The 18,592-nt window shown below is 33.6% G+C and overlaps 2 protein-coding genes across 4 annotated transcripts; both read right to left on the reverse strand.

Annotated features, from left to right (window-relative positions):
- Positions 4,500–7,566, reverse strand: LOC18596106. 2 transcript variants are annotated; one of them, XM_007024379.2, is made up of 3 exons: positions 7,276–7,566; positions 6,613–6,827; positions 4,500–4,834 (listed from the first exon to the last, which is right to left on the reverse strand). In XM_007024379.2, the coding sequence occupies exons 2-3, from the start codon at positions 6,783–6,785 to the stop codon at positions 4,648–4,650; spliced, it is 360 nt and encodes a 119-aa protein (XP_007024441.2). In that variant the 5' UTR covers positions 6,786–6,827; positions 7,276–7,566; the 3' UTR covers positions 4,500–4,647. The 2 variants fall into 2 exon arrangements, with proteins under 2 accessions (XP_007024441.2, XP_017978895.1); XM_018123406.1 differs by having other exon boundaries at positions 6,613–6,792; positions 7,276–7,321.
- Positions 7,961–16,613, reverse strand: LOC18596107 (serine/threonine protein phosphatase 2A 55 kDa regulatory subunit B beta isoform). Of its 2 annotated transcripts, none has more exons than XM_007024381.2 (14): positions 15,883–16,613; positions 13,718–13,821; positions 13,526–13,624; positions 13,300–13,419; positions 12,727–12,933; positions 11,997–12,088; positions 10,748–10,866; positions 10,402–10,525; positions 10,129–10,252; positions 9,424–9,492; positions 9,241–9,332; positions 9,074–9,151; positions 8,929–8,996; positions 7,961–8,769 (listed from the first exon to the last, which is right to left on the reverse strand). In XM_007024381.2, exons 1-14 carry the CDS (start codon positions 15,992–15,994, stop codon positions 8,633–8,635), a joined length of 1,545 nt encoding a protein of 514 aa, XP_007024443.1. In that variant the 5' UTR covers positions 15,995–16,613; the 3' UTR covers positions 7,961–8,632. The 2 variants fall into 2 exon arrangements, with proteins under 2 accessions (XP_007024443.1, XP_007024442.1); XM_007024380.2 differs by having other exon boundaries at positions 12,724–12,933.

Consider the following 18,592-nt stretch of genomic DNA (forward strand, 5'->3'; position numbering starts at 1 on the left):
TATACATAAATAAGAATTATGCTTTTACTATACATATATATATATATATATATGTTTTTTAATTTAAAGAAGCTACACATAAAACATACACAATTTTTATTAACATATGTAAGTGCAAAACCTTGAACTTAAACCCAACATAAGAATTGAAGGCAAATAGTTAAAGAGTGTATAAAGTGTAGAGGCAAAAAAGACAGTAAAATACCTAGGACAAAAAGATTTACCAATCAAATAATTAAATATTCATTATCATTTATTAATATACAAAAAAAGAAACTTCAAAAAAAAAAAAGATAGATACTCCAAAGCTCTACAACATTCTAGAATAAAACAACTTAATCAATCCAAAAGCAACACAATGACACGTTTAATATGCTACCTTAATCTCGTTAGAGAACAAGCCTTTATCACCGAAAGAATGAAAATGAAATGAGAAAACAAAGAAAACAAATTTGGGAAAAGTCTCACTGCTATAGCTCAAAGCTTCAATATGTAAATTAAATAAAAGAAAGTGGGTGACATTTATTATCCACCATTGTATCTACACTATATCTTAATGGATATAAGGAAATATTTATTTTGATATTTAATTTATTTATAAACTACTATATCATTATAGTTCCTACTTAAGCATGGTGTTCAATTCTGATAATAAATTGTAAGATAAATTAAATTAGGGTACTACTAAAATGAAATCATTAAGCCACAATCTTCATCAAGCGAGCCAACTAAGCCAAGCCAAAAGGGCAACTCTCCCAAGCCTGCGTGCAAATAAAGCAAGTCGCCCTATGAGGCATCATTTTAGATTAGAGCAGTGAATCAGAGCCGTTAATTCTGTCACGTGTTCGTATCAGAGCCTTCAATATAGCAGTTTAAGCGTTAAGGTGCCGTCACCCCTCTCCAGCCAATAGTCACCGGAAACACGTGGCGGAACCCCATGATCGGTTGTGAGCATTTTGGGGCCGGGGGGTGGAGTGAGGTGTTAGGGTGACAGCTAAATCCAGTGAAGGGACTGTGAAAGCATCTGAGGTGGCGCCGTTTAATCCGTAATCTATTGGTCTGTTCTTTGCGTTGCCTACGTGCTCTAAACGAACATTGGAAAAACACCCTTTTTACCGAGCGGCAAGGTGAAATGTTATAGTCACGTGGGTTTGATTATGGTAAAAAAAAAAAAAGATTGATTCCTCATACCAACCCACTAAATGACAAAAGTAAGACTGTAACTTCACAGTTATACCGTGACCAAATTTAATAATATTATAGGGAAAAAAGGAGAAAGAATAGTTAATGAGACTGATGATAATTCTAATGCCCATTAATGTAGTAGTAAAAGATTAAAATAATTAGTTACTAAGCATGTAATTTTTGCCTTTTGGAAGAAAAGAAAAGGAAAAAACAAATAAAAGAATTGGGCAAGTCCTTACCCTTTAGCAACTGTTTCTAAGTCAAAAGGTTGACCAATTTTGCATAAATGAACATTGTCAGCAATCTCAACTACTCAACTATGGTTGTGTTATTTGGAATTGTAAATTATTCAACAAAATGAATATAAAAATTGCAAATATACGTCCTATTTTTAAGATAATTGAATCAATTAATTTACAATGACAAGGAAATGATATTAAAAGTTCATTGTGAGTTAGGAAACCTAAAATCATATGTGTACAAGAACAAAAATAAGAAAATAATAATTTATTTTTCATAGTTTCTCAAACTCTAATTTAATTTAGTATTCCTAAATCACATAAAAAACACTCTTGTTCAACAATAAAAATATAACATTTTTGGTTGGTTTGTGTTACCATGGAAGCTTGTAGGGTGAAATAAAATATTTTCTTATTCCTATTAGGTTTATAAGAAATTAAATTCAATGTAAATTTCATTTTTTTTTTATAAAAAAAGTACTAAACATCATTAAATTATGTACAAACCTAAATGCACACTCGAACTCCTTGATGCTTTTTCTATTTTTTTACAAGAAAATAATAACTAATAATATAAACTATATAGAATGATCATAATTAGAAATCCAAATTGTTACTTGAAAAATCCTAACATGATTGAGTAAAAGTATGGACTTCAAAGAATAATATTATGAATTCTTGAGGCAATATTAATTTAATATAGTTTAAAAATAATTCTCAAAATGAACTGATTGACTAGAATTTATAGTTAGGACATGCTTCTATCAAATAATAATAATAATAAAGCAGTTAGGGCATGCCTGTGTACACTACAAATAAAAGAGGTGTTCTCCTCTATATTACATAAATGACTGCTCATAATGTTGTGAGGGGGTAGATCAGAGAATGCCCTTAAAACTTTTAAGTTTCCTTTAATATTCTATTTACTTTTTTAATTTTGTCGGTTCTATCAAAAGTTGTGTTTCATCCTTAGCCGAAAATTATGATCGAGGCCATGGGGATGAAGAATAATCCCATAAATAGCTTATTTTTGGGTACTAACAATCATTCCACACTGGTAAAATAAAACGCAAACAATGATTAAGGTATAATTATTTTGATTAATGCATTCATCATCTCTAATTTAATTCTTCACAATTTAAAAAAAAAAAAAGAAAAATCATCTCAGTCATATCACGGTCAAAATAAATAAGAGAACATGATTTTTTTTTGGTTACATTTTGGACTTCTCACTAAAAAGTGATATTAGCTTATAAAATTTTATGCTATTTATGTTACATTTTTGTTAATTTACAAAATTATAATACAAGTATTCAATCATTTTTAATTATTGTCTGAAAAAATAAAATCACTTTAATATAAAAAGTTTTATTTTTTGACAGTTTTAATGTTAATCTTCATAAAACAACAAGAAATACATCGAATTTCCATTCATTTTTTCAAAGCCGAAATTATAGACTTCTTAAAGAAAATTGAATGGTTTATTTCTAGGTCCCATCTCAAAATATTTAAACGGCTATGATTAGGGGAACGGAGACCAGGACGGGTGAGATTGCATCAAGAAGGTGAGTGTAAAGAATGATTGGAAAAAGGACTGTAGCACGAGAGAGCATGATGGGTAGTAGGGCCAGTGAGCCATGATGGTGGGGCCCATGAGGCCCACTAAGAGAGAGTGGGTTCCTGGGCCTTAAAAGAAAAACGTCCTGTCCATGTCTTTCGCGCATGCAACACGGCTAAAATGGCGTGCCTGAAATCTTTAGTCCGGATTGACCGCTCGTTTATAAAGGTTTTTTTTTTCCCTCCTCCTCAAGTTTTCTATTTATTTAAGGTTTCATAAGTTTAAAAATGATTTATAAGTTGCCTAGTTTAATGGTTGGTATTTGATTTTCGAATAAATAGAATTGGAGTCCTTTGTTTTTAAAAATTGTCACATATTTATTATATTATAATTAAAATATTAATAAATTAATATAATTATCAAATAAATACATGTCTGATATATATAAATCTAGTAATAGTTTAAAAATCCATTAATGTATATGATAGTAATCTATGTTATAAATATAAAAACATTAATAAGAAAGAGGGGAAAATATACTTGTTAAACCTCTAAAAAAAATTTCAATGATTTCTAATTTTTAGGGATTGTCAAGTTCTCCTCTCCTCTTTTTTTTTTTTTTTTTTATCTTTTATGTTTACTGTTTTCCTGTTGTGTACTTAATTGGATTGATTGACTAACTTGAGTTTACTGAGTGACGTATTTTAAAGTTTAAGATCACATAGAATTGAATTAAAAATGTTGATTCGTGACAATAACTTAATTTGTTGACAATCTAAATAAATAGAAAATTATTTGAAAAAAAAAAAGGAAATCAAATGCATGTTAGATGTAAGGGATCTCGTCCGTACCTTTTATTTTGTTCCATTCTTATCTTCTAATACAAGTTACAAGGAAATTACACCTAAAACCTTGAGAATTACAGAACAAAGAGAATTCTAAGTAGGCCATATCCGTAGCCGATGCAGCGAAGCAAAACCTGAATTTGATTTCTCATTTCTAATTTAGCATCTACAAAAAAAGAAGATCTCAGTGGGAATGCAAAAAGCTTTAAACATTGGAGATGCAGAGTTTTCAATCAAAACCAAACTGAATTTTATGAGTTGATATTCTTCGTAAAAGGATCAATTGGGAGGAGAATCAGATCAAAACCTAAAGATGTTATTCCTCATCAGTGGCTAGCTTCCTTCATGTTCTTGGCTTGTTATTTGATGTTTGACCTAATAAATATTAAAAAAGAAAAAAGAAAAGAAATTTAAGTGCCGCCTATAGGCTTAGGCTTATATATATGTATATGTATAGTAGTAACTCCTTCGCTCCTTTTCTTATATTCTCAGAGAAGTTGTTTTCAAACCGTCATATTGTTCTTACGCAAGATTCGATGCCTCCAGCCTTTATGTTGATTAATCAAGTCAATGCCATTAAAGCAGCTTTACATGCATGTAATGCACTTGGCAACATGGTATGCTGTCAAGAGTGAACATTTCAAGAGCAAAAATTCCAGTTGGCTTCCGAAATTCGCTAAAACGTCATGAAATTAGTAAAAGAGTTGAAGAGTTTCTTTGCAGCAGAAACGGTTCACAAATTCTTATTGCTAGAAAGAGATGTCTAGCTCACGGACTCAAGTCCCCCAAAAGGAGTTGGAACTGCTAGGATTGGCAATTTTCAAACATAGTAACGCGTAAGTGTAAACCCTCTCCCGATTATCTCCCCGCCCCAGGACCAGGCATAGCACTCAACTCCAAACAGAGCAGCAACGCTAGCATTCTCCATGCTCCATGCGTCCTTGGTCTTTAAGAATTGTTTGAGGGAGTCGAGCTCCTTCCACAAAGCCTCGTATCGTCTAGGAATACTGCATATATATCAGGCAGAGACATCAAAGAAGTGGACAACCCATTTCATTAAGTATGGATTGCGTATCCAATTTTATTTTGTTGTCACAATGGAGCTTGACACTTTAGTCACTGGTAAGTTTGATCGAGAGCAGCAAGATCTATGACAATAAATGCAACGCGTGGCTTTGAGTGAAGACCAGCCCCATGATTGAGATATCTAGTAGGTATTAAGAAATTTGAAAGTGATAAAAGATGCCCGCATCGATCCTAGGTCTATTTATCCTTGAAAAGAAAATGATAACACCTTAAATGAACAAAGCCTCATTTGGTCTACCTGAATTCAGCCAAGTTAAGGAAACGTTTTCCACCCATGTAACTCAACTTTAGGCCTTTTCCAAGCAACTGAGCTTTCACACTTTGAATGCCACAAGTACCTGTTCTCTTTGGCACAATGAAGCCTTGCATCAGTAATTAACTACACAACAAAACCAGCCTTTGGGCCCAATATATATTGCCCTTGAAACCAAACCATCTTGGCATGCTTGTAACTACATGCCCACCCCAAAAGAAAGTGAAAAATCTCATAGCTGCTTCTGCTTCAAATTGCATCATTACTGTTTATTAAGCATGGAATAATTAGACAACACAAAAGCATCATGCCACTGCATCCAGTGTTCATATATCAAGCTAATTTATGCAGTAATCTTTTATCTTGCCTTTCTCTAAATCTTTCTATATGTTCCACCTTCTGCAACCATCAGAGATGAAGTCTCTCATTCTTCTCTGTTTCCTTATTCTAAAAATTCACAAGGGCATCTTTACCCTGCATCTGTTCCATGAGAACCTAATAGAAACTGTGATGAGCCCTTCCTAGTACTCGCCCTCACTCACAAGCTTAAAGAGTACATATCATCGGAACTGGTGGATATCCAGACAGATTGTGATTTATATATATAGGTAATACATTACTAAGAGTTGCGAGCTAAAAATAGGATTACATGATGTGATCTTACTCTGAATTAGTTATTTTTAAGGAAATACCCTGGAATAATATGTTAAACGAAGGAGCATACATAGTCTTTATGGATGCATCAATAACCTAATTTTTCCTTTAGAAAAAAGAAAGAGCCAATACTAGTAAGGGATTAAAGAGCTTCATATCACCAATCAATAACACAAAACTAATCTAAGTTTCAAGACCTTGTAGTATTTATTGAATATCAAGTCACGGGTAGATATCATGGTTGCCTCTACTTCTCTTATCTGATCTTAAGTTGAAGGGATCCCAAATTCATCAATTACCAACATAGAAGGACGGCGCCACAGTTTTCTAAAAGAGCATTTTAGATATCTAGAATTCTCCATGATAAGGACAGTGTCAAGTCAGTTAGAGATTCAATAATGATCAACGAGGGTTTGATTCAATCGGTTAGTCTTGATAATAAAAATTTTGGCTAGACACCCGATAACCCCTCGTGAATGCTATCCATGTATTATCTAGGATGTACTTCTGGTTTTTTTTATAAAAATAAGAAGAGAATCAACGTCAATGAGGTGGCTTTGCATACTTATGATAAGGCAAACTTAGGTCAATTATTTATTCATGGACCTACCAAGAATATATTGGTAAATTGCAGCAATATGCTAAATGTGCATGAACATTAATTAATTCCGTATTTCAGTCAAAGTGAAAGCACTGAATTGCTGTGCAGCTGACGAATGCCCAGTATTGTACCCATTTGAAGCAGTACAAGGTAAAAACTATTTCAATATATCTGAACGTCCAAGAAAGTACCTGGCAAGTCTAGTATAAAACAACTGCTTTGCCAACAATTGGCATGTATGTGCGCTGGATGGTTTCTGGATATATTGATTGTTTCGCTCCATCAACTCCTTGTAGTAAGAACTGCCATTCTTGGTCACAAACTGTGAAACTTGAGCTGCCTTTGTTTGCAACTTTGAAGCCATGCAATTCCTTCAAATGAGATCAGAATTTCATCAAGACAACGCCTACAAGAAGCCGAAGACAAACTCGCCTTTTAATCTTAACAAGAAGTGCAATTCTTTTAACTGGTTATTTGTATAATCAATTATGCCTCACAAAAGTTTTTAAATGAAAACCCCTTAACTGGTAAGCTAGATTGAAAAGAGCAAAAAAAAAAAAAAAGAATTTTACAAAAAAATATTAACCACTTCGGTTGTTGCATTACATGCGGTTTTCTTGCTCCTTCACAAAATTAAAGCATTGCAGGAAAGTACAAAGTAGTGGGAAAAAAACAGTTCGCATAAAGTTTCAACACAAATAATTTTCATAGAAAACTATTTCTTTCCTCTTGCCACTCCTTTCTTTTCTTAGGTACCAAACAACATGCAATGCTAAGAGACATTAGGATATAACTAATAAAGATTTGGAAGAAGGAGCAAAGGAAGAACTTTGATCAATGTAAGCAAATTATACCTTTCCAGTAATTCTCTTCTTCTTCTTCTTCTTTGTTGTTTTTTTTTTTTTTTTCTTAGGTGTTGGAGAAAATGTTAAGTCTCAACTGTATGAAACAGTGACCTTTGCTAATATGAAGCCATGAATCAAGGGGGAGGTTAGGTATTTACTTCTGACTTGTTTTGGAAGTATTCAAATGGTAATTAAGTTATTTCTCAGATTCCTTATAAGGTTTTGAGTTTTGGGCTTTGGGGGCCTCCCCACTTCTGTGTGGGCCTCGGGATAACATCGACAAACTTGTTAGAAAGCAGACAGACTTGGAACGGGGAGACTTTCATTCATGATCGGAGAAGAGTCTAGTGTAATTTTGGACCGGGGAGCGTCCGTTTGTGAATCAAAAACTAGAGAGAATATTACAAATGGATTTGACTATATTAATTTTGGAGAAGAAAATAAAATTTTCTTTCCTAGTACCAATCAAATTCAAGGTGGAGTATATAAATTGAATGTCAATGAGGATGGAATTGATAACATATTTACATAAGAATACTCAAAATGGTATTATATTATCTGTGTGACCGACACCATTATTATTACACTGGCCCAATTACATTGCTTTCCAAATGAAAGGACACCTTGACCAAGAAAAAAAAAGGAGGGGGGGGGGAGGGGGGCACTGAAGTCGCCAACAAGAGAAATATGAACCTAGTCGCAAATACAAAACATCCTTTTCACCAAATCTTAGAAGTTTGGTAATTTGAGTCAAAACTCAAAAGTCACTTGGCAAAGCTAGTGACAAAAATCAATTGAAAAGAAAAAAAAAAAAGGGGGCAAAAAAGATACAATTATCTAAGCTAGAGGATGAAGTTCCAAACATGACAAAAGAATCAATAAAAAAATGATGCACTGCAAGTTTCAACAGCTCCTTCCCACCAAGATTTGAGTAAAAAACTACATTTACCTTAAACCTAGAGGCAAATATTGAACATCCTTTAGTTTTGTTGTAGGAGAGCTACAATCACATTTTCTTCTAACATCAACCCAACACAAATCTAGAAACATTACTCCATCTTCTACTTTAAAAGAAGGGGGTAAAAAGAAGAAAAGAAGAGGCAAAAGGAATTTGTGAGGTTTGGGTAGAGAAAAAAGAGAATCAAGCTGCCCACCCGGGAACAAAGACAGGTTGCTTCCTCATGGATCTGTGACAGCCATTTCTTGACCTTGATACTATAGCGTGTGCTACGGATTTTAGGGGCACCGGAAGTGTAAGAATCAATGTAGCCTTTAGCTCACTGGTTGGTGGGAAAGGAAAAGGAGCTTTCGCCATCAGCAACCAAAAAAAGTTAACCAAGCAAATACATTTATTCTTGGACAATCTTCATGCATAGTACATGTACAAGCTGTTTGCAGCAGCACAGGCAATTGAGTTTTCAGTTGGGTGCCATGCTAGGTGCAGCAACTTGGTCGTGAAATCGAAAGAATTTCCATTTGCATCAACTCCAGGGGCTTCTGCTCCTGTTATGACAAATTCACCAAAATAAAAGCATTTGAGTACAAATCAAGAACTGAAAGAATTCATTTAACTTCCTCCCTACCCCCCAAGGAGTTGAGCAAGAAACTTATCAAAAGTTAACAGGTAGTAGAGGGAAACAAATGAACACCAAATCAAAGTACCTCGTCTGACCACACGTGTTATACTGCTTAGGGATCTGGAAGGCCTTGAGGGAGTCTGAACTTGTCTCCTGAAAATACATATGGATGTTTACAGAAATCATAATTCACATCACTATTTTTTTCTCTGCTTGAGTGACAAATTTACCTCATTGGATTTTTGCTGGCTTCCAAAGTTGTCGCCTCAGTGCTTCCAGGGGCACAACCAAATACACGAAATAGATTGCTGAGATCACAGGCAAATATATATTATGATACATGGGAGAAGAAAACAACAACAACAACAAAAGGTGAAAGACTTGCTCATAAACAAACCTGTAGGAACCTGTTGCCACTCGTAATCCATCACCACTTAGGCAACACTCAAATTTGTCAAAGATCGAATCATTTTCATACAAATCACACAGCTGAAACGATTAAAGAATGCCATAATCAGCTCAGGCACAGCACAACACAAATATGATTAGTTTCATCTCTTTTAGAAGATAGAAATCATACCCTAGGTCTTAAATATTCATGAACCTGGAACGTCGCAACTGGACCTGAATCCATATTGATGTCCCACAACTGACAACCAAGCGATAAGTAATCAAGTTAAATGACAAGTTCTAATATCACCATAAAACAAAATATCAAGAACACAATCAGCAATCAAGTTTAAAACCACCATAAGAAGTCTTCAGCTGAATAAAAGTAAGAACTGTGGTGAAAATTTTAAGAAAACAAAGTAGATAATAACGAATAAAAGAAGCTATCATAACATATCCCCTCACCCCCACCTTTTCATGTCTTCATCGTATGCTCTCTACAAGATTAAAAAAAAACTGTTTGACTGTCTGAGTTCTAACCAAAATGCAACAAACCAAATTGTTGTCTCCATTTTAATCACTTTCTGTTAAATGTTTATAAACTAGATTCTTTATCCGACAGATATTTGCAGTGAAAGGTCATTAGAGATTCATGCTTTCTGCACATTACGTCATCCAATTGCAATCATATCCTTCAATGTCTAATGGAATAGGCTGATAGTTAATTAAGTCAGGGATTAAATGGCACATAAAGTCATTATGGCATGCTTAAGCAGAATTGCATACATAACGTGTCACTCATGCAATACAAAGAATAATAATATATCGAGCAATAGCAAAAACAAGAAAAATAAAAACAATGCAAAACAAAAACAAAAAGAAACAAAGCTGAAACCTTAAGAGTCATGTAATCACGGCTAAGTATGTATCTTCCATCCTTAGCAAATTTAATATCTGAGATTGAGGCAATTATCTCTGTAAAAAATGATCTAGAACCAGGTGCCTCCGGTTCTTCAAACCTGTTGGCATACAATAGCACTCATTATTCAGAAAGGATACTGAAAACAAATAGCAAATATACCCTCACACATCAGGATCTATAGCATGGAATTTTAAATGGAAATGTAGCAAATTCAGCAAAAGAAACAAAAAAAGGAAAAACGCTTACAATTTGGTGTGAGAATCACACAACGCTGACTGCCGCAAATCAATGAGGCGAATTGAGCCCTTCGAACTACTATATGCTAACATATTACAGTGGGTAGGGTGAAACTCTGCTGATGTTATAACCTCTGCAGAAATAGACATAAATATAGTTCAACACTCAACCAAAATTATGGTTGAACAAAACTTGGGAGCTTAAAACAAACTCCAAATGAACAATTAATCTAAACAGTCATTGATGTTTGCTTATCATGGAGATGCTTTTGTGAGTTTATAGAGACACTGACATAAGAAATAATTTAGGAAAGTGAAAGCAGCACAGGAAACTGCCAATATGCAAAGAGGCTTACCAGTTAGATCCTCCATGTTTGCAGGCTTTACGTCAACAATATTGAAACTTTGATTGCTAATTTCCAAGTTCCAAAGATTTATACGCAGATCATCAGCTGATATAAAAGTTTCGCCATCACTAAGAAATATAAGAGGGAGAGAGAGAGAGAGAGAGCATCAGTAAATTTTGGCAAATCAAGCTAATGATTAAAAGCAAAACACAGAAACATGATGTGTTTTCAAACAAAGACACATACATACTTCTCATATAACAGCATAACTGTTATAATCCAATAAAACCTAAACTGCAGACAAGTCTGAATGTCAAGAAGCTTAAATATCACCATAAGGATTTCAAAACAAATAACACGGACAAGAATAACAATAGCACAGAAAACATGGCGTGCAGACAATCCAATTTTAAGAGAAGTGCTAGATAATTCTGTGATAAAAGATGAACCCTTCAAGATGCAAATATTAAGTATGAGCTGACAACTAAAATGCTTCAATGGTTGCATGGTGTAAAGCATGTACAATTGATAGAGCCAAATTACCATATTCTCATGCAAAATGAGAATGTCATGGCTCAGAGGCCAAAAAAAGAGACAATTATTCCTAAAGAAATCTCCATTCGTAGCATTTACATCCTATGGGCTAGAGGCTCTCCAGTTTTATCAAGATCATTAATCAACCTTTCATTTCTGATGCATGACAATATTTTCAGAGACCATTTCACAACTATAGCTTCTTGCTTGGACATGACAACACAGCAAGTCCAGCAACAGCATGTTATTAGGGAATCAGGATTCATTAAATCATTACTGAATTAAAAAATAAATCATACTTGATCATTATAGCTGGTGAAATCCTACACCCATGAAGTCTGAAAGGAAAAAGAAAAAACTAGAAGTCCAATTCATGCCAGTTTTAATTTCTACTCCAACCTAGAACCTAAAACTAGATGGTATCACATTTTCAGAAGACATCAGTACTGTTACTGCAAAGGACAAAAAAAAAATCAACAAAAATACAGTACGTAGAGGTTAAGCAAATATCAGACTGAAACTCTTTATAAGGGCATTCAAGTGTCTCAGATGATGATGGATTGTCTTCCATTGTAGAAGAAAAAAGGTAAGATGCATTGTTATCTACTATATATTATCCCAGAAACAAAATCATACTTCTCTTCAATTGCTTTTCAAATAAATCCAAATATTAGGAAGTCAAAGCACAATAAAATGTCAATAAAAATAAGAGAAAAATAGCTACCTGTTATTTGAAATAGAATTGATGTGATAATCATGTGCATGGGCATATACTCTTCGACATCTGGCCATTAGGTTGGTCTCCAGACTTGTTACCTAGATATAGTAAATCTTAACGGTTAGTGTGGATTAAAAGACAAAGAAGCATTCAGACAACAAAAAAAGTTCATGATTATTCAACAATAAAATCCTACTCCCCCTCTTCCCTCAGCCATAAAAATAAAAGCAGACAGAACCACCAAGTGATCTTCCAAGGACTTGAGCCAGTTATGGTTGCGAAGGCCCCAGTCATCCAAAAAGATGCTGAGCAGAGAGTGGCAGATTCCTAGATATAACAGGATAGAATCTAAAATCTAACAGTATATTTTACATAAATACCTAGAAGTGCATATTTTTAAGAAATGATGCAAAAATATAATATAAAAGGCTAAATATTCAATCTCATTGGCCTTCACACCAAGAAGGGGACAAAGAATCATGGGCTTTGTGCCTTATTCAGTTCGGCATCAGAGAATAAGTGCTATACCTAGTTGAAGTACTGCTCCTTGGAAACATCTGGTGCTACAAAGAAGTTCATCACCTTACCTTGCACTTCTATTAAGCTTTGGTTAAGTTTTTATCATCCTCCCTAGCCTTAAGCATAGTAAAACTAGTATAGCTCAAAAAGTGCTTAAATTTTAGCCTAAAACTTAATCAGAGCAAGTAAATAAATTGATTGTGTAGAATACAACTACCACAGGTAAACGTAATGATGCAATGCCTCCTGGTGGGAAAGAAAAGTCATTGCCCAAATAGTTGTAGGATCTGTCAGGGGACCCTCCATTTGCAACACAAGGTTTGGGGCTACATGAATTACTTGAACTAGCAATGCTGCCATTTCCTACAGCTTTTGATGGGTCCAAATTCATGTCAGAAATTTTCTTGACCTTCTTTTCTTGTACCTGTTGAATTCTCAGACAGATAGCAGACAAATAAGTGGGTATAATGGCAAGGACAGAGCTTCCAAAATATCAATCATTAAACATGCTTAATACCAATGGTTAGAAGAAAAGATAAACTAAAATGATAAACATTACCAAGCGTGTTTTACTCTTGCCAAACCATTTCATAGAAAGTATTTATAGACCATTCTATCTATGCACCACTACCACTGCAGTGGTTTTACAGAACATATTCCATTACAAATGCATGAACGTATTAAAATACCAGACACTACTAACCGTATTCAAAGTAATCACGCGACAATCTACAAGCAAACTGAAAGATATATAGATAAGAAAGAGATACAACACAAATTTCCTTCCTACCTTCCAAAACTTGATGGTTTTATCATTGGTGGAAAGAAGAAACAAGGCACCATTGGCCGTTTGGCACCATCTAATTTTGTTAATTTTTTCCTCTATTTCCAAGCTCTTGAGATAGTCAAACTGAAAAAAGAAATGCAGACAAAGTTAGAGCACAGAAATCTGAGATCATTGAGAAACAAATGCATATGTGCATGTATGACTGCATCAAAAAGTGATGAGAGAGCACCTCAGGCTCATGACTCTGGAACTCCGTCTTGTAACGGAACTCAGGGTGCCGACTGATTGGATAATCAATTCTCTCCAGATCCCTTCTCGGTACACCATGCTACAAATTGTAGTATAAAAAGTTATTATAAAGTTGCAACAGGAAAAAACACTAAGGCAGTATATTAACATTAGCAAAGATAGCAGAACTCACATCCTTTGTATCTGTTCTCTCAAAGAGAACCACCCGCCCCCCACGGTCACCAGTGGCAAGATGATCCCCGGTTTTATCAAATTCAATTGCTGAAATAATATCAACTGCAGGGAGAAACAAAAATTGTTTAGAAAATACAATTGCTTTGCCAGTAAGATTAATGGTAAAATTTTGTCTAAGTTTGTATAAAATTCTATATAAAAACTACATTTCTCAGGAAGAAGCCCAAATCTTTCTTATTTCTCTCAATACATCATAACTCTCAGTCTCTTGACATAATATTTGTTTCCCAAACTACATCTTTCTCTTTTAAAAAAAAAAAGGTTATAAGTCAATAGAGTATCAACTATTTCTGCCATGCCCTACCAAAAATAATCCACAGCCATTGTAATGCACATCCGGGTTGACTTGCATCACTATTATTCTGGCAAGGTTAAGAAAAAGTCATTGTGACAATGACAAGCTTAATTTGGAGAGGCAAGAAGAATAAAAAAAGAACAACCACACAGTGACTGACAAGCTCTAACGGTATCACGAAGTCCAAGATAGTTCCTTTCCAAAAAATTCTTACCAAAGATTATCATTCATTGCTTTTTCAGAACTCAAAATAGAATTTTGCAGTATTTAGCTAAACAATGAGTTATTGTCAACGGAAAATAATTAGCAATTCTAAACAGAATCAACACAAATTTTCTGAAAGCAATCCATCTCTTGCTGAGTCCAACCTGAACTTCTTGCCATGCATGACCTCTTCATACTGCTATTCATATGTGCAAATTGCTTCAACAAATCCTTAGTAGATATGTGCATAAAGGCTGCAAGAGCTGACCTACCTTGCTTTTCTAGAAGCCAAAAGACATTTATACCGGCAATCCAAATTGTCCGCCAACTCTCTGTCCAAAAATCCACAATAAAGGAAGCGATCTAAAGACAGCCATACTTTTCTGGGTTACTTTTCAAAAATTTAGCTTGAAAAGACTTTTAATCTCAACTGATTAGTCCCATAGAAAAAATCAAAAGTCTTTTATGGCTACTTACTCCAACAAATAAGGAACTGCCTCCTTTAGTATTGTTGAGAATTCGCTTTGGATGTCTTCTTAACTCATTGCTTGTCATTGGTTTTTATCATACATCATTGAGCTATCTTAGTTAGGCAACTTCCTCAGATCTTGTTCTCTGTACTTCTATTTCAAGATTTCACAACTCATTACTTTTCCATCATAACCTCAGGTCACCATTCATCTAATAAGTAGAAGTTACTTTGTAGAAATTACCTCCTTTGATGTTCACCCACATTACACAGGATTGAACTCAACTTGTTAAGCCGTTTACCTTCCAAAATTTCACTATGACTTACTGGACTGAACAATATAAATTTAAACTGAGTATCTAAAAGGTCAAATATCTACCAATCACTAAACTATATCTTTCATAGAAGCACCATGCACTCTTACGTCATTCAACTCATAATCAAACCCACTTTCTGCCAGTTCCATTTGCTAGGAAGTTTGCCATTATATAACCCGTTCATATTAGAAATAAACCACCACCTGGTAAATCCAGGAATCTGTAAAATACAGCTGTCTTTAACCACCATACAAATAGTAAACTCATGCCACATCAATGATGTCAATTTGTCATCCTTCCATGGGTTAACACTTAAAGCGACATAAACTCTTAAAACATAGTCTATCTCCATCCTAACAGAGTGATAATACCCAGACTGCAATTTCAATTCAATTCTCAATACCATAAATCAATTGCCACGCACTATAAACCCACAACCGAAAAATGGGTACAAAAATTCATTAAGATCCAAACTTTGCCATTAATTTAATACTCAAAAAAAAGAAAGAAAAAAGACACAACTTTTTGTGCATGCACCATCACTAACTTCACCAAGTTCACTTCCACACTACCTTTTTTCTCAGAAAACTACTTCCCACAAATGATTCAAGGCATATTTGAAAACAAAGCCACTAATTTTCCCAAATCAAAGCCAAAACCAAAACAGAAAAGGCACAATTTTTTCTCGCACCCATTAACCTAAACAACAATTACTCAACAACCCATGATCCCGAATAGATCCAAAACACCGAAATAAACCCTAATTCCGATAAAACCAACGAAATACCAATTGGATCCAAAAAAAAATAAAAGTTTACCTTCTTGAACTTCTTCTCCAGCGGTTCGTTCACCAAATACCTGAGAGAATTTCCAATCCAACGGCTGTGGCGGGCCCGCCGGAGCTGCGACCACCTCATCGCCTCCGTTCATTGCTCTTGTTCTGTTTTTTTTCTGGTCTCTCTCTGTGTTTTCCACTGTCTGATAATCAATCGAACGGAAAATCTAACGGCTCAGATTTCACCACACTCCCAGAATCAAATGAAAGATCGCATCTTGAGTTAACTTTTTCCTTTTCCTTTTCCTTTTCCTTTTCCTTCTTAATTCTAAAGGGGAAAAAATTGAAACTTTGTTCCGTTTTCTATAATTCAACCATTGATAATAGCCCAAAGAAAAACAAACAACAGAGACCCAAATTTTCTCCCTCTTCTTAAAAAAAATTATATAAAAATAAGAAAAATAAAAACTTTTGCCTTCTTTTTCTCTCTCTGTGGGAAGGAGAAACTCGGGATTTTTAGATTTCTCGAGGGATTAAAATGACTGACTGGAAAAATAAAAAATAAAACATACATTCAACACTCTCTTCCTTGCTCTACTCCATCGTCTGCTTCTCTCTCAATAATGTAAGTTTTCGTTCTCTCTTTTATTATAAATTTCGTCCATATGAAAAAATCACATGCTCCGACCATTTTCTTTTTAACTTTGACTGTTGGTTCTGATTGGGTGATTCAATCGAGAGGCGCCGTTTGATTGGAGGAGGGTGCGGGTGATTTTGGGGGAGAAGTTTGAGATTATGAATTGTTAAGTGGTTTGAAATGACATTGTCATCCCTGGCTTTACATCTTCTGGTGAGTCTTGGCACCGTTTGATTGAAGCGGTTGAGAAGTCAAGTGATCAGACGATAAGAGATGAGGGATGAGGTTGGAGAGTGGAGCAAAGGTTTTTTATGTAATCCTTTTTCTTTGCAAGAGGCATGATATAGATTGCATGCCCAAAAGACATAATACAAGAAAAAAATATATGTTTCATCTTTATTTGTTTTTTTTTTGTTAATTATGGAGTTTGATAAGATGTTTTTAAATAGGAATGTCTAACGGATAGGATATTTATTATTTTTTAAATATTTTAATTTTAATTTTACTATTTAATAATATATCCGAATCTTATAAATATCTTATTAATATTTTGAATTGTTATCGAAATATCTCAAATACTATTAATTAAATACTTTGATTGAAAATCATTTTTATTTATATTATTAATAAAAATTAAATTAATAAAATTAGTTCATAAAAATAAATTAAAGTTTAAAATCATATTTAAAAGAATTAATGAATTTTAATAAATATTACATTAATTATAAAAAAAAATTATAAACAAAAAAATAATATATGTAAAATTAAATTTAATATTAAAAATCACTATTTATAATTGGATTGAGTAATAGATATCTTAAAATTATTACCGAACTCATGATGAATACTAGTTTTACTATCCAAATTTGATTATAAGATATCATAATCTTACTTAATCGGATCAAATAATATAAGGTACTTGATTACAAAACGCCATTGACATCTCTATTTTAAATTTATTGGATGATTCGACTTTGAGGGTTTTATTGAATATGAATTTCTAAAAACAAAAAATATAACAAATAAGTTTTTTTGATAATATCGTGGGATATGTTCACAACAATAATGCTAGCAACTAGCAATCCTATTTTTTTTAAATAAACAAAAAAAAAGTTTGAAATATTCCTTCCCAAAATAAAAAAGAAAACAAAGGAAAAAGATTTCCCCTAATTTTGTATAGGCTAATTTTACAAGTTGAGTTGCTATTGAGTGTTGAAGAGGAGTGGGTGAACCATGGGATGAATTGTTAAGTTTGATATTCATATGGTATAATTAGTCATGTGGGCATCCATTAGTGGATTGGAAATCCAGTAATGAACTGCATTTATTGCATATTATGTTTTTTAGTGGCACATTTAGGCAAATCAATTTAAGGACATGATAAGAATTGAGTGAAACTTTTGATCTACCCTATACCTATAGGGTTAGAGGTGGGATTCTCAAAATCATGTTTCCTGATTCAATCTGTACATGACTTCTGACTATGATATGCATGGTAAACAATGTTTTCCATTCATGCAATTTGTTTTATGCATTCTCCTTTGCAGTAGAATTAAAAAAATAATTCATTACATCCGAGCATTTATTTCATTGATTGGTGCATTAATTTTTTTATCTTAAAAAGTTGAATTCGAATTCTTTTTTTTACCTAATTATAAAATAAAAAAATAATTTATTAATTAAAAAAAAATAGTTTTTGATACACATGAATGCGAAAAAATTCATTTTATTTCGAATCTTAAAAGTTGGAGTACTTCTTTTCCATTTTTAAACTCTTTTCTCCTTTTGCAAAAAAAAAAAAAATTGCATATTATATGGTAACAATTATTAATTTTTTTGGGTTGATAAGCACTCAAAAGAAAAAGAAGAGAAAATTAGTGTTGATAAATATATTGAGTTGTTCAAAGTATGCACACACATTAATATATGTTGGAATATTTTATATTTAAGAAAGTGTAAGGCCAAAAATAGATTTGGTGATGCAATAAAAAGACACCCATGAAATAACAAAGCAAGACTGCATTGCATATGTCTGGGAGAGAGAGAGAGAGAGAGTCCACCTCAAACATGGCCATTGAAAACAACCTAACGATAGTGTATCTTGATTATTCTTGAA

The sequence above is a fragment of the Theobroma cacao genome, chromosome 6 (genome assembly GCF_000208745.1).
Source record: "Theobroma cacao cultivar B97-61/B2 chromosome 6, Criollo_cocoa_genome_V2, whole genome shotgun sequence".
Taxonomy (NCBI): Eukaryota; Viridiplantae; Streptophyta; class Magnoliopsida; order Malvales; family Malvaceae; genus Theobroma; species Theobroma cacao.

What these genes read in the sequence shown, in the direction of transcription:
- LOC18596106 (XM_007024379.2), bottom strand. Translation starts at nt 6,785, where the DNA reads ATGGCTTCAAAGTTGCAAACAAAGGCAGCTCAAGTTTCACAGTTTGTG. An exon ending in TTTTATACTAGACTTGCCAG is followed by an intron (nt 4,835 to 6,612) that starts GTACTTTCTTGG and finishes ATATATATGCAG; the next exon opens with TATTCCTAGACGATACGAGG.
- LOC18596107 (XM_007024380.2), bottom strand. Translation starts at nt 15,994, where the DNA reads ATGAACGGAGGCGATGAGGTGGTCGCAGCTCCGGCGGGCCCGCCACAG. An exon ending in AAACATGGAGGATCTAACTG is followed by an intron (nt 10,526 to 10,747) that starts GTAAGCCTCTTT and finishes CTATTTCTGCAG; the next exon opens with AGGTTATAACATCAGCAGAG. An exon ending in GCCAGCAAAAATCCAATGAG is followed by an intron (nt 8,997 to 9,073) that starts GTAAATTTGTCA and finishes ATGTATTTTCAG; the next exon opens with GAGACAAGTTCAGACTCCCT.